At 46.6% G+C, this 15870-nt stretch overlaps 1 protein-coding gene across 4 annotated transcripts in view; it reads right to left on the bottom strand.

The window, feature by feature from the left end:
- Positions 1-524: 524 nt before the first annotated feature.
- The window catches only part of NPHP4 (nephrocystin 4), a 106849-nt gene continuing 91503 nt past the window's right edge, over positions 525-15870 (bottom strand). For all 4 annotated transcript variants that reach the window (XM_072977752.2, XM_020800015.3, XM_020800018.3 and 1 more), the window contains exons 25-31: positions 15442-15598; positions 14135-14220; positions 11595-11680; positions 8577-8748; positions 3199-3378; positions 2208-2351; positions 525-1213 (exon numbers count right to left, since the gene is read on the bottom strand). In XM_072977752.2, the coding sequence (XP_072833853.2) occupies positions 1073-1213; positions 2208-2351; positions 3199-3378; positions 8577-8748; positions 11595-11680; positions 14135-14220; positions 15442-15598 (966 nt within the window). In that variant the 3' untranslated portion in view covers positions 525-1072. The remainder of the gene's footprint in view (positions 1214-2207; positions 2352-3198; positions 3379-8576; positions 8749-11594; positions 11681-14134; positions 14221-15441; positions 15599-15870) is intronic.

Raw genomic sequence — 15870 nt, 5'->3', positions numbered from 1 at the left:
TTTGAGGCAATAGGCAACATTTTCTAGTTCCTTCAGGTACTTCTCAAAGGCACTGAAGGCCAGTTAAAGATTTTTGCCATCCTATTATCAATTATAAATGTATCATGTTTCACATTTTTGCAAATTATTTCAGAGTGCAGCATCCGGAGTGGCCACCAAAAGAGCATTTCCTTGCTCTTTTCCAGCCTGCTGATAACATGCTAATAACGCACAGGGAAACAATGACACAGATACGGGCAAACTGGCAAAACACAGGAATGAATAATGCAAAAAGTTCCTTTTTAAACATAATATCCAGTGTTCTGAGGCCATCTTCGAATGATCTGTTATGACTCTGACTTAAAGCTCTGAAAAAACACATGTCATTCATTTAGTTGTGAACATTATACCTAAGAATTAGATTGCATGGTCTCTCTCTCTCTCTCTCTCTCTCTCACTCTCTCTCTCACACACACACACACACACACACAAACACACACACACACACACATACACACACACACACACACACACAAAGTGGTCCATTCAGGGAAACTTTACAATTTATTTCCTTTTAAAAAAACCCTTAAAACTTAAACTAACCCAACTTCTATGGAGAAAAATAAGGTCAAACCCCAAATCTGCAAACACGCTCCCCATAATTGTTTCAAGAAGTCTTAAAGCCTCCACAACCTTCTCCACAACGAATGACATGGTCTTGAGAGAAGCCTATGTTTCTGATCCGAAGCTGGGAGGTGGGCAGGGGGCAGAGACGACTTGGCTGTGCTGCTGCTGGAGGTCGTGCTGACGTTTGGAGAAATCCACTTGGGGCAATCGATCAATCACACCGCTTGTCAAGGGCTTGGCGGAATGCAGGAGAAAGTGTAAACACACACACACATTCTCTCTCTCTCTCTCTCACACACACACACACACACACCAAGTCCAAGGATGCCGAGGCCTCTTTGCGAATGTGTGCTCAGGGGACAATTAAGGGGCATGAGGGCTACGGGGAGCCACGACAGGAGCATTCCATTTGATGGATGGCGGGAGAGAGGCAGGGGGAAAAAAGCGCAGGCAAGGGCACACGCGGTTACTTATAGGTGACCTTCACGCAGAACGTCTCTTCATTCTTGTCTTCGTGATCATTGATATAAATCAGAATTTCCTCCTCACCAGCACTCTGGCTTGGGGCAAAACGCAAGCCGATGGTGTAAGTCTCACCTCTGCCGATCTATGGAGGATGAAACACAAGACAGCAGCAACGGTCAGTTCAGGGGCTATTTGCACCTGCCCACCCACCAAGCAGGACGTCAAGAGTCACTGAATTGTCCCTGTATAACTTATGAGGAGTTTTGTGGCCTAGTAGAAGCACCTTTTCTCTTAAGAACTGAGAGAAGACTTTTTTTTTAAATGCAGACCTTCGGCTAAACGATGCTTAGACAGTGTCTATGCCTACAGAAAGCACTATGAATGTTTTCCTTTTGGGAGCTGATCTGTGATGTGCGCTAAAATCCTTGCTTTGGGTCACAGGACTTGTGAGATGAAGGAACTGAGAGATGAAGCAATTGGGGAACTGAACTGACACCCAGTTTGCATGAAACAACCCACCACCTGGATTTTAGGCTAGAAAACCACTGCGTATCGCCAAACCCAAGGCGGAACATCTGCCTGTGGATGAAAACCTTTGCTTGTCTCATCCTCGCACAAGTTTCCATTTGCCCCATAAGAAGGTGAGGGCTCATGGGGGTCTGCAAGAGAACTGTGTGTGCGCGCAAAATTCTACACACAGAGCTTTAAACTGTGTGCAAACAACACTTTGAGGCAAATAATGCCAATTGCATAGAATGTCAAATGCAGCTGCTTCGCTGCCTAGACATTAAAGATTAGGAAAAGGTTAGGGGGGGAAACGATTAGAAAAGGGGTCTGTTGTTTTAACACTGTGCCAGTTGTTCCATGTTTGTTGTGTGCTTAAGGTACTAATTTTGCAAAGGCAGTCTGTGGAAAGTACAGAGCCCTGGGCAGGAATAAAGAGTGCTCCTTATCTCGCTGTCACCTAGTGGCAAGGGATTTCTCAGGGCCAGAAAATATCCCATCAAGAGCATCTCATCCGGTTGAGATGCCTCCATCAACAAGAATGAAGAAGCCAGCAGGTCCCCTCTTTGGCCGGGAGGAATTCTATGTGCAGCAGCAGAAAAGGTGACCTTGTTGCCTTCAGCTACTCCTACCTCAAAAGAGTCCTCCTTGAACTGCAGCAAGTCTGGCCGGTTGGTGTGCAGGACGTACACCCTCCGGGATGGGTAGGGGTTGGTGTAGGCAATCTTCTTGTTTGAGCCTCTCCCTCCCCCAGCAGGAAGCACGATTTCAAAAGCCTGGAAGGAGAAGGCAACGTGGGTGGGCTTCACAACAGGTGGAATAAAGCAACGCCAAGCGACAGAAGCTCATACTCCGGCAAGGGGGCATTTAACTCTTTATTTTTTGCATGCTCTTTCACCAACTTAAATTCCTCCCCACATATAGCTTCAGAAGAAGAAGAAGAAAAGAATGACACAGGTTCACATAATTGTTCTTAGCTCAGTTCCCTGTAAAGCTCAGCCTCTATGTGTGAAAGATTTCTGAGTTCTGCATCCCTTTTGAGTGGTTTCCTAGCCAGCTCACCGGAAATTCTCTTAGGAGAATGGCTTCTGTCTTCTGTGTGCTCCTAGAGGAAGAGGTGCTATATACAGAATATAGAAATGACACAGTCCATGTCTACAGAAGCCGAAATCTAAGAGGGAGATTGGTCTTTCCATGGTGAGAAAGAGGAAACAAAGAGAAGGCGAGGGGGGCACATGAGCAAGCAAGCTGTTGCGGTGAGACAATGGCAGAAGCACAAGGACTTCAGAACAAACACAGGGTTAAGGGTAAGGTGATTCAGGAAAGGTTTTCTTAGAAAAGCTTAGAAGTAGAGAACTGTTGTTGCAGGCAGCAGCACATGAAACTGAAACTGGAGACCGTGTTCTTTAATTATTGAAACTCAAATAATAGGAGATAACCGACAGAGCAAATGGACTGGGTTTTAAACTGCCAAAGAGACAACATTAAAAAGTAGCTCCTCTTAAAAGCTGGCCCTGGTTCTTCATCACCCCCAAAGTCCAGACACACATGACTCCTCGGGACCCTTCTGGACTCACATACTCTTTCACATGGCCTGCCGTCTAAAGCAGGTGACTTGCCTACCTTGGAGATGAGAGGCTGCCGAGAGGACAAGCACACCAACCAAGAAGAAACCAGCTGATGGTACTCAACATCCACCAGGTTGAGGTAGATGAACCGGCTGCCAGCGCTGTGGGGCCTTATTGCAAGGTGCAAATCTTGCACCCCATTGGCAGGGAGAACGAAGATACCTTCCGGATCCACCTGGCAGGGAGGAAGAGGCAATATGGATGAGCTTGTTGCTCAAGACTCTAGGGGTTGCAGGAAGTTTCTTTCGCCATTTTCTCTCAGTTTCCAAAGTCACGCTATAGAACAGCGATGCCACTTCCACAAAAGACGTATCAACAGGTTTCTTTCTCTTAAGTAACTTAAGGTCAAACTTGGCGGAATATTGACATGGAATTTCTAACATCTCGACAGCGCACGACCCAACTGGAATATCTTTCCCAAGGCCCAAATGAGCACCCTTTTCTACCTTCTACTCAACTGGTCATACCCTTCAAGGGCTTAGAGAGGTCAGTCCAAGCTGCAACCATACCCAAGCACCATAGCTTAAAGCTCGGAGAGGATCTTTATCTTCAGCGGAGAGTTAAAAAGCTATTGTTCCATGATCCCAAAGGACTCTGTATTGTCTGTAAAATGTATCTAATGCCATCTTCCTTTAAAATCATAGGAAACATATGCAAAACCACATATGCCCACAACAAGCACAGAAGGACTGGTTGATGGTTAAGAAAGGCTCAAACAACTCATTGAAGTGATTTCTTAAATATAAGAACAGGGATCCTTGCTCTGTTCATTTTTGCCAGCCATTCTGCCAGGGAGAGTGAGAGAGGATTTTCAGACAAAACCACGTTTTTCTCATCAGGACCAGAACTTCACTGACAGCACCATAAAAATGATCAGCACCCTCACTCGCTAGGAGAAGAATACTGCCATTCGTCATGCCCACCTGCCAGGATGAGAAATGTGAGAATCTGCATCCCTGGTATCAGCATCTGGCAGACTATCCATAAGGTGTCGCTTCTGCAAGTGACAGCCCACAGGAGGCGGCTAAGGCAAACCAGTGCAAAGTGCCTTGAACTACGCTGCCAAAATCTCTGCTGCGGGGTTGAGGAGAAGCCTCGGGATGAATCCACGGATGCCACAGAGACTGAACAGGCACTCTTGAAAAGGAACCATGTCAGCCCCCTTGCGATCTAGGCAACAGGGAAGCGAATCTGCTCAACCTCTGGCTCCATCCTGATTAAATATGTGCTCTGACCAGCAAAGGCAAATGAAGTGGGGCTAGCAGGTTCTCTTTTTGGCTAAATTGTCCCCCTTGGCCATGGGGCCACATCTGCCTTATGCTGAGATTTAGCAGCCTTCTTTTCTTCAATCCATCTCGCTGTGATGATGGATGGCATCAAATTGCAGGAAGAGAGGTTTTTGAAATGGCAAAAAGGACCCTGGTTTAATATGATAATAACCAAGGATGAGTCCAGATGGAGACTCTTAATACCCAGCTCATGGCACAGGGAGCGCAGCAAAGAATATGGGAACCTGCCAGATGCCCTGGGCAGAACTATTGAGGCAGAGGGCACCTCTACAGATGTGGCTCAGTGGGGTTGCTTCAGAGGTCCCTGGGAGTACAAGCCAGTTGGTGATCCACCCACAGGCAGCTGAGTTCACCCTGACGCTTGTCCAGAGGTTCCAAATCCTCACACGGGGATCTAGACCAAAACTAAGCAATGACCAGAGTGGCATGAACATGTTAAGGTAGCCTGCCTCTTGACTACAGATAAACAAATGGAGAGGTGGAGCCAAAACCAAAGATGGGAGGAGCCAGTGGGAAAATCTTGTTACTTGCCAAAGGCCACACCCCACCCACCCATCGGGGCCCCCCTCTTTGGTCATCAGGTGGGCTTGTTGCCAACCCAGAAGCACTGCCGACCTGCCCATTGCTGTTTTCCTTTCTACTGTGTGTCTAGGTAGGGGTAGCAGGGTTCTAATCCGGCACACAAAGTTCGCCACTGATGTCCAACTTTGAGCTTGAAAAGACCCAGAAAGGAAAGAACAAACCTCAGAGCTACTGCACTACTAGTAGAATATCATGAATCTTTGTGGAATATCATGAATCTTTCTTAGCTTTAGATAGAAAGGCAAGTACAGTGGGGTCTTGACTTGAGAACTTAATCCGTATTGGAAGGCGGTTCTCAAGTCAAAAAGTCTGTAGGTCAAGTCTCCATTGACCTACAGTGCATCGAAAACCGATTAATCCCGTAACAGGCCGTTTTTGTTCCATTTTGGTTTTTTTCTGGTCTGTAAGTCAATTCTCAGGCTGCAAGTCAAACCTAAATTTTGCGGCCAGAGAAGTCTGTAACTCAAAAAGTCTGTAAGTCAAGCCGTCTGTAAGTCAAGGGTCCACTGTAAGGGTGTCTTTGTTTCATTTGGCGATTACAGCACAAGGAGGCGAGAGTGAGAGGCAACGTAATGACCAGGAACAGATAACTGAGCCAAGCAGCTGAGTGGAAATCCCCTCCCTGCCTTCCTTAAACTGTCACCCACACTAGGATGGCTATACGAGGGAAGGCGGTCCTCTGTCTCAAGAGCTGTCAGCAGACAATCCGCCTTTGAAAGACATCTTCTATCAGATGAGCTCTCTACTCCAAGTCTGATATAAGGACCAAGAGCCATAAGGAGGATGGAGATCATAAGGGTCCTCATGAAAGTTGCCCTTTTATGCACAGGTAGCAGTACCTGGACAAGTAGACACACCAGAAGGCACACAGGTCACCTGGGCACTGCATTCTCCTCTTGAGTGAGATATATTGCAATTCCGTTTCAATTCCAGAAGTCTTTTCCCATTTTGCACCTGTCTACATAAATCACTATACACATTTTCATGGAGACGGGTGTCCTCTCTTTTAGGGATGGGTGTCCTCCCTTTTCGGTCATAAGTAGAGATGGGGGTATTCGTGTTCATATATGAATACCCACACACACAGGTGGAGATAACGAGGGTCCGGCCCCCTTCCTATCCACGGTGGATTAGCCACTCTTCAACCTGGTAGAGAGACTCGTCATCCCGCATCCTGCCAGGAGTGGCTAATCCACCGTGAGCAATACAAATATCCCCATCTCTAGTCACAAGTAACTGGGACGGCTGATTTATCCCCACCTCCGACTGAGAATCACACAGACTTGTTTTGCAGAGGGAGGGATAAAGCTGACTTTGAGTCAGCCAAGGGTTTATCATCTCTTTATCTGCACTGTTCTTCTAAACTCCCTTAAAGCTTCGAAACTTTTAAACATCTTTCCCCCCTTAATATTCACATTTATAATTATGACTAAATGCATTCTAAAGAAATTATTAGTCTCCAGATAGCCTCATTAATTCAGATAACTTGCCCACTGGGGTTTTGGGCCACTGATCTCTCCATAGGACGGCTTTAATCAAAAGACAATTACAGAGCAGGCTTCGCAGCAGTAAATTGTCTGCATCCCCTCACAGGCTCTTGTCTCCTAGTGGACGGCCCATCTCTCTCTCTCTCTCATGGACCTTTGATGAATATCTCTGAGCAAACCCACTTGCAGATTTCCCAGTAAAATGCCAACAGCAGTTTACTTTATATTATGGCTGAGCTGAACCAACCGCTTAACCACTGACCTAGTGGAGGTACGAGAGAAGGGGGAGGATATTTAGCACTGTCAGAAACACCATCCAGTTTTGATTACTTTTGGCAGTTCCTTTCCTATTTAGTCTCCCTACTCTTTCCTGTTAGTGTGTTCTCTCTCTTTCCCCCATCCTTAGTAACCTCATCAAATATAGTTCAGTGTTTCAGGTAACTGGTTGTGGAGCCGAAGACTGGGATTGCATTTCCCTGCTGTACCTCCTTGACAGGGGCTGGACTCAGTGATCCACAGGGTCTCCTCCGGCTTCGCAGTTATAAGAAATTTGATTTCTAATATGTGATTAGCTACCCAGGACGGAGTACTCTGTATGCTACTGGATTACCCCACATAACCAATTTAGTTCATGTCGCAAACCCTGATTGTTTGGATCAGGAAGGAGTCAGAAGAGGCCACCAGCAGGAGGAGGAGAAGGGCCCCCTTCCTGCTCTTGAATGCTTCCTCCTTCTTCTCAACCTCCTGCCACCTGAGCTGGACAGCATCACGGCTACATTGACCCGACCCTCTCCTACAGGGGGTTGGACATCATCCTGACTATTTTGGCAGCTGTAAACAATGACGTTGTGTTGCACCAGACCAGTCTTTTGGGTTTCTTCCATCCTTCAGTTCCTTTTCCTGCTCTTCTCCACCCATTTGTTTGACTTGTTCAATCGACTATAACAATCTGTGCTGTCCATTTCTTATAGTATGGGTGAAATAAAACTGAAATAGTTTTCTCAATCTCAAATGTTTCATGATTTCTTCATCCATCTAAAGAATTTTCTCCTTGTATTCGCGAAGGCTTTCACGGCCAGGATCTAATGGTTGTTGTGGGTTTTTCGGGCTCTTTGGCCGTGTTTTGAAGGTTGTTCTTCCTGACGTTTTCCAGTCTCTGTGGCCAGCATATTCAGAGGACAGCACTGCAAATAGGCAAGAAGCGTGCTGTCCTCTGAAGATGCCGGCCACAGAGACTGGCAAAACGTTAAGAAGAACAACCTTCAGAACACGGCCAAAGAGCCCAAAAACCCCACAACAACCAATTTTCTCCTTGATCACCGCCTCAGCCCAAGAAATCCTTAAATCAATTTCAAGTGCTTATACCTTTTTTTCATAGTCACCTGTGTTAAGGTCTATAATGCCCATGGCATACAGTAGAACTGAGAACACAAAACACAGTACAAGGCATCTTCTCAAAGCCAATTTTAAGTTTTCGGGGCTGTATGTTTCATCTCAAGGAAGCTGCTCCAGGTCATCTTGATGCTCCAGGCCATTTCTTTTCTAACTTTTATCCCACATCTAGTCTCCCACTGTTCACAAATTCCATGCAACTTCTATTTGTCAACATGCTTGCCATTTCCATTTTAGATCTTCAGCTGGATTTCTGAGGCTGCTTACTTTCCACCGAGTACCATGGGCTTGGTTTTTCCTAGAACTCATTTTCACCCATGTTCATTATTTATTTCACTGACTTTACCGAGTAAATAAATACTGTCCACCATCTACACAGTCAGCAGAGGCAGAGTATCTTGGCAGGGGTGGAAATACCTTCTTTGTGGCTGCAAATAATTCCAAGTTGTGAGATTCCCTTTTAGGGACACTGAGCTGAACCCCTCTCCCTTCACCCTCTACCATCTAGCAAAAAGAAAGTCACTGGTCTTGTTGGGTTTTAAGAAGATAAGGCTTTCCTAGGAGCAGGCAGAGCACCCAAGAAAGGAAAGCTCATCTGCAAACAAGCCGAAGGCCAGTCTTACCTGCAGCTCCTGGGGATGCGAGGTATAGGCTTTCACCTTCCTGATGGCTTGAGTCCCCCTGAGCACCAGTGCGAGGTGAGTCAGCTGCCCTGTGACACAGCTAACGTCCACGCGCTGCAAAGAATGGAGGTAGAACTGCCAGATCTGGGCGGGGGATGCCATCCAGGTCTCCCTGGAGTTGAGGACAGAGAAACAAAGGGCGTTTTAGAGTCTTGCCAAAATTAAACAAATTATCATGGAAACAAAACCATGGAAAACTAGAAAAGAACAAAAACCCCTTAAACTGCCATATCTGCCATTTCTTCAAATTAAGCACGAGGCATCTAGTTCTTGGAAATGTTTCACGTTGAAGATGGGCAGACATTCATCTCTATTATTAAAGAGAGAGAGGCTTCCAAGCAAAATATGACCTCCCTACTTTTCTCAAATACTCAAGAGTATATTTACATAGTAATAGTTTGACCCCTTTTAACTGTTGTGGCTCCATACTATAGTATCCTAGCATCTGCGACTGGATGAGGCACTTTGAATTCTCTGCCGTAGTTCATGGGAAAGGGAGAGAGCTCTTTGCATGGAATTCTAAGTTCTTTACCAAAAGATAAATTCTGAGGATTTCTGAGAGCTAAATTGGTGTCAAACCACTACAGCCGCCCAGTGCTAACATGCTCTGAATTGAGTCGAGTACTGCTCCTATGCACATGAACCATTGGGAGGATTTGAGAATCGACTTGGATAGACTGATTTGAAGTCCCAAGTCTGGTAGAAGGGACAGAGTCAAGTTGAAGCCATGGCATGTCTTGGCACAGGACAGGGATACCAGAAGCCAGTTGTCCAAACAAAGGAAGGCGGTGATGCCTTGGAGGCGGAGATATGCTGCTACCAGTGCGAGGCACTTTGTAAAGACCTGCCGTTGGCTGGCAAGCTGAATGGAAGGGCTTTGAACTCGTAAGTCGTTGCTTGGAAAGTGAACCTGAGGAATCTGCAATGGTCCGGATGTATGTTTAAGTGAAAGTAGGCGTCCTTTAAATTATGACCTAGAACCAATCACACTGTTGGAGTAGTTGGATGGTACTGTCCAAGGTGACCATAAGAAAATGCCGTGGGGTGATTTAAGAGTTGAGGTGGCAGAGATCTAAGATGGGCCGTAGTCCACCATCCTTCTTGAGTACTACAAAATATCCCAGAGCAATGTCTGCCAGTTGGACTAGAGTGATGGCATCTTTCTGTAGTAGACAGCATATCTCCTCTTCCAGGGTGGGAGAAGGGGGTGGTGTATTTGAGAAATCCAGTTGTGGGAAGACAATAGAATTCTATTGCATAGCCTACATCAATGGTGGTGAGGACGCAAGTGTCTGAAGTGATGCATGGAGAAAAGGTGCCAGCCATGTGTGGTATCTGGCACTGGTGGGAGGGGGTGGATTGAGGGCTCATCTGCGCAGAGTGTAGAACTGCAGTGACCTCAGCCAAGGTATTTCCCCCAGCCAAGAGAGTGACTGAATAGTGGGGAAGGCGCAGTACCAGGCAGAGAGGATTATCCTTATCCCCCAAACAATAAATCAAGGCACGCTGTCTCCTGACCATGCTTTTCCATAGGCAGAGAAGGTGCAGCTGGTTTATCTGCAGAGTGTTTGGCCTTGTGAGAGAGTGATGTTCTCTTTTTCCTTCTAGAAGCGTCTGACAATACAGAGGTCAACTTTGATGCCGATACAGTGCAGTGAGTTGAGGTGAGTTTTGATATCAACAGCTTTGGTTTCAATGTTGGTTTGGACTTCTTATTGGGTTGAGAAAGTCTCCAGGACTCAGAGAGCGATTTTGAGAGCCAAGGGCTATGTCGTTTGGGCCTGATTAGGATCCATGGTTGAGCGCTGAGGTGGCTATGGGGATTTTTCCCAGAGGAAATATCGTAACCGCTGGATATGAAGTTTAAGCACTGGTTTAGTGAAATTTTTACAGGCCTGACATGATTAAGTTTGATGTGCCTCACCTAAGCACAAGAGGCGCTGAGAACACCCATCCGAAAGAGTTATTTTATTCAGGCAAGACTCACACCACTTGAAAGGGCCCGAAGAGGCCATAAAAGAACAAAATACTCGAATGAAAAAAGGGCAGGAAAAAGAGAGTCGTCTCCTTTATCTTCATTTTTTCTTCTCTTCTCTCTCTTTTTTAAACTAATGAAATGGTAGAATAGAATGGAGGAAGGTCCTGAAGACATCATACTATCTTTGTTTTCTTTTTCTCACAGAATGAATGGAAGCTCTTTAGCCAAGGTGCTGCTGCAGTGGCAGAAAAAAGGAATTGAGGTACTCCATGCCATGGGCACGACAGGAGGGAGGTCCTAAAGGACACGTGTAAAAGCCTTAGAAGCTTCTGACAGTCTCTGCACAGGTGCACTAAAACCCAATTGTGTGCATCCACAGACCATAAAGAAGAAGCTTCCCTTTAAAGCACCCTTTCTGCAAGTCACCCAAAAGTCAAGAGCACAGACTCCTCCGCTGGCTTCAGTGCCGCTCCCCTCCATTTAAGGCTGTCTCGTAGCTGGTAGCCCTCCATCACAGATGGTCATTAATGAACAGAAAGATCCTTTAACTAATGAAAGCTGCCTTCTGAGAAGAGAGGCCTTCGGTCTACTTCACTAACTACATGGTACTGCCTACACTGGCTGGTAATTAGGGGCGTGGAGAATGCATGCCAAGTTCTCTGTGGTCATTGTTTCCAGCTGCCTTGACCTGCTGACACATTCAACAAGGAATTTCCAGGACTTGGGAGACTCCTTGCGTCTAGGACTGAGCCAGAAAAGAGCTGTTGTCTTTTTTTTTCTTATTCTCAAGGCCTCTTTGATTTGCAGAAACTATCTCTCTTCAAGACTAACGGCCCTTCCCTCTGAAAAGTAAAATGATCCCAGTCCTTAAGGACTTCCCTTGTCTAGAGAAAGGGTGTTCCATCCTTTCTCCCAGGTGCAAATGACTGCCATCCCCAACAGTCTGCTGGCAGCCACGGCAGCATCGCTTCCCCACTTACGTGTAAATTGCCAGGAAGAATCTCTTGATCTGAGGACTGGGACCGCCGGCGACTTTCAGAAAGACGTCCTGTGGCTCTCCAGGCCCCTGAGTGACAACATGGAAACCATACTGCTGATCCATTTCTAGCCCAGGGTTGAAATGCACTTTTTAAAAAAATGAACTCAAGTTGGGATGTCATAGAAACTCAAGAAGCCACTTCACAAGCCATTCAGGTCTTTGGTCCCAACAGCCTATGACGGTCAGCCTTGACCGGCAGTAGGGGCGATCCAGGTGTCCTTCCCAGACTGGTCTGGAGAAGTTGGGGACCGAAGGTGATTCTTTCTACAAACAAAGCTCATGATCTGTCACTAAACATTTTCCCCTCCAAGTGGCTTGCCTATGGCATACCAAGATACCACAGTGAACACAACGCAACTGCATCTAACCTTGGAAACCAAGCAGAGACAGGCCTGGCTAGGACCTGGATGGGAGATGACCTGGAATCCCAGTTATCTCCTAGTAGAGTTTGGAAAGAATCTGGCCTGAACCCCTGGAGGGCTAACAGCTGCAAGTCAGAGCGGAGGATAGATAATGGGTTAGATAAAGCAACGGTCAGACTCAGTAGATGATAGCAGAATGTTCCTGTGACATCCAGAAAATTTTTTTCCCCCCACCAATCCTCTCTAAGCATGAGTCTCATTTCTAGGCACACCTCCCAGTTCTGAATCACAGAAAGTTCTGGAACATATTCTGAAGGCTCACATTTCCCCTCATGTGAATGGGCTATATATTGAGACAGGTCGGATGCAACCCCCCCCCAAAAAAAAAGCAAATTTGACCCTTTGCCACAATGGTATGAATGATAATCATCATCTTAGAACGGCAGAGCTGGAAGGGACTCTGTGGATCATCAAGTCCAGCCCCTATCAGGGAAGCACAGTGGGGAACAGAACTTCCAAACTCTGGCTCTGCAGCCAGAGTCCTAAATCACTGAGCTATCCAGAAAAGAAAGGGATTAGCAACCTGGGAAGAGCCAGAATCTCAACTTCTGCCTCTAAAATATTCCAGGGGCTGCACAGAATGCTAAAGGGGTGGGGGATGGAGAGAAGAAAGAAAACTTTGACCCATGAAGAATTGTATTTTGTGGGTTTTATATACCATGGATGAACTGCTGTTTAGGGAGGCTACTAAAAGGAGCAATTCACCTATTTTGGCTGAGGAAAGCCAGTTTTTTGGGGGTAGGAGAGCCTAATGGAGCTAAGCCCTGCAGAAAGAGCCTGGAGACACACAGAGCTCCGAAGTCACACTTTGACCCACACCTGTCTTAAGTAGCCAAGTTAGTCTGTTTCGGCATATGGAACAAAACGAAGCAAAAATGAACAACGGAAACCAAAGAATTGCTGCACATTTTAGATGACCAGATCTATTTCAATGTGAGCTCCTGTGAATGACAATTCACTTCCCCAGAAAAAAAGTACCAAGGATTCTTAGCAGTGTTCTTTATAGTCATGTGTATGGATGAAATTATTGATTCTAGTCTCAGAACTAGAAGTTTATCAAAGGGGGAGGGACCCAGGGTGCTTCCCGGTGCAACATTTTTGACCTTCAAAGACCATCCTACCATCCTTGAGGGACAGGTCATCATTCCAGCCATATCCACGAAGGTTTTATCAACCCTCCCAGAGTCCATTCCTTGGGGTAATCATGCTACTGGCACTTGGACATTTCATATTCTGCACTGTCTTCTCTGAGTCCCCGTCCCCACAATTTTAACTTTATGCTGTACAAAAGCTGGCTGCTGGATATTTGAGACAGCCTGTCTGCGAAAGTGGGTTGGATGGTAATGAATCTGTTTGTCTTTCAGGGACCACAATACCTAGGCTGTGTTTTTGTTACGCACATCTTAAGGGAGAAGCAGTAGTGCCAGGCCGCTCTCTGCCACTAGTAGCACCAAACAATAGGAGAATATACGTGATGGAGTTAAGGTTGGGGGTGGGGAAGAACAGCCTCCTGTTAGCAAGTGGGAAGGGCAAAGGAGGGTGGAGAGAGGCAAGTAAAATAACCACTATCCTAACTGGCAGCATTATGTCCCCCCCCCCCCGAGGTTTTCAGGAGATACATTATATGAAGACTACAGAAGCTATAGAAGGGGTTGCGATGTCCTTCTCCAACCCTTCAACACAATCAGCTGAAATTCCTCACTCACTTCACACTCTACCGATGGGGTGGTAAGGATGGGGGGCTTTCAGCTCAGCTCATAGCAGAAACTCTCCTTACCCCTGAGGGTCTTCCAGCAACCTTCTGAGGACTCCCTCGTGCCCTGAAAAGTGGTTTGAAAACCACCAGGCTGAAGCGGGACCTTCGGGTGGATCAGCTTCCCAGCCCTTCCGTGACAGTCCCTCCCCCCCCCCAAGCCACACAGCTCCCGCCTTGACCAGAAGGAGGCTCCAGTGTTTGGAACTACGGCTGGGAGTGACTTCAAGGTTTCAAGCACTCTGAGACAGCACACCCTTCATCTCGCCTTGGCAGAATAATGACAGCAGCCAACCATGTATGTACCATTTTCTTGGTTTCGCAGAGGATGTTGGGATCACTGCAGCGCACAAATATCTCTGGTTCTCTTCCAGGCATGCCCACAGGAGCCCCTGGCGAGGACGAAAAGGGACAGTCACATTGCTCCAAAACGCCACCTTTGCTCTGCCAGCACAGAAATCCAATCCCTTCCCTTTCTATCGGTCACAGCAGCATCTTCCAAATGGGATGTGATCAAGAAGCTGAGTTTTCTAAGATGAGGTGGACAACCTCAGCCACTTTTCTTTCCTTTGGATTCACTAGGAACCAACTGGGCCACCCAAAGTGCCCCCAAGTGGAAAGAAAAGGAAGTCAGAAGCATCTGGAAACCCCTGTCTGATGCATTGGGATGTTAATGCAGGGCCTTGAGACCCTTTGAAAAAAAAGTAAAAGCAACCTTCTGGAGTCTTCCAGGGCTCATAGCAATAATCTTGCTAGGTATTTTTTCTCCTCCCTTTGACCAGGGCCATTGATGTCTAAGGGCCCAGAGGCCACATTGCCCACCTTGTTCTGCAACCACAGAACCAGGCAGAAAAGAGCCCCTATCCCTGTTGCACAGATGAGAAAATGAGGGCTAGATCCTGGCCTCAAAGAGCTTCCAACAGCCCACCTTCTGGCAGGAAAGGAAAGCTGAGAGGCATGTTCAGGAAGGGAGCTACTCTATAGATGTGTGACAACTAGGCTGTTTTTCTTGTCCTGCCTGAGGGAGTAAGAATGGATACCATCATACCAATACGGGGGCCATGCTGGGTTCTTGCTGTTTCTATCCTGTTTTAACCCAAAGAAGCTCGAAGAGGAGCACATGGTTCTCTTCCTCCCCAGCTTAGCCTCATAACCATCTTGTGAGACTAAGAGACAATGAGCGGCCCAAGATTACACTGTGACTTTCACGGCCAAGTGAGCATTTGAACCCCAGTCTCGTGGCTCAGAAAGCTACACTCTAAATGCTATACTGTGCTGCTGAACTGCTTCATTAAAAAAAAAAACATGATGGGGCAGGTGGCACAAGCAAAGCAAAGCAACACAAAGAACAGAAAAGAAAAGTGTACAGCTTATATACCACCACCATCTTTATAGAGTTTAAAACACTCTCTGGGCAGTTGAAAATTTAATGACGCAGACTACACATTATCCCCCACCCTGCAAGCTGGGTACTCAATTTACTGACCTCAGAAGGATGGAAGGCTGAGTGAACCTCAAGCCGGCTACCGGGGACTGAACCCAGGTTTTGGCTGCAGCACTGCAGTTTAACTGCGCTATGAGGCTCCTTGAACAAGAAAATAAATAAACGCTACCTGGAAGTGTATGACATGGTGGCAAACGAATGGATTTCTTCAGGAAGGTGAGCTCTGGGTGGTAGAAGCGGAAAGTCTGATCCACCAGGTGAGGCTGGTATTCCACGTGCACGGAGAGGAGAGCAATGGGCTTGCCACCAGCCACGGTGAAGGAGACCTGCCCACCAGCCAGAAGAAAAAAAGAAAGAGAAGCTATGAAATGTATGTGAGGCTGATGGATTTAGAAAGATATAGACACTGCTGTGAAAACTGATTTGGGCTACATACGCATCTGAGAAAAAAAAGCTAAAGTCTAAATCTTTTGGATCCCAAAGCCTCCACTGGGGAGGCTTTGGGATTCCAGACAGAAGATGGGCTTTTCCCATTGGGCCAGAGATCTTTTTATAAAGCGGCAGGTGGGAATCTATAGAATTATAGACCCCCCAGAGA

Source organism: Pogona vitticeps, chromosome 7 (genome assembly GCF_051106095.1).
Source record: "Pogona vitticeps strain Pit_001003342236 chromosome 7, PviZW2.1, whole genome shotgun sequence".
NCBI lineage: Eukaryota > Metazoa > Chordata > Lepidosauria > Squamata > Agamidae > Pogona > Pogona vitticeps.
This window is presented reverse-complemented; position numbering and strand designations above follow the sequence as displayed.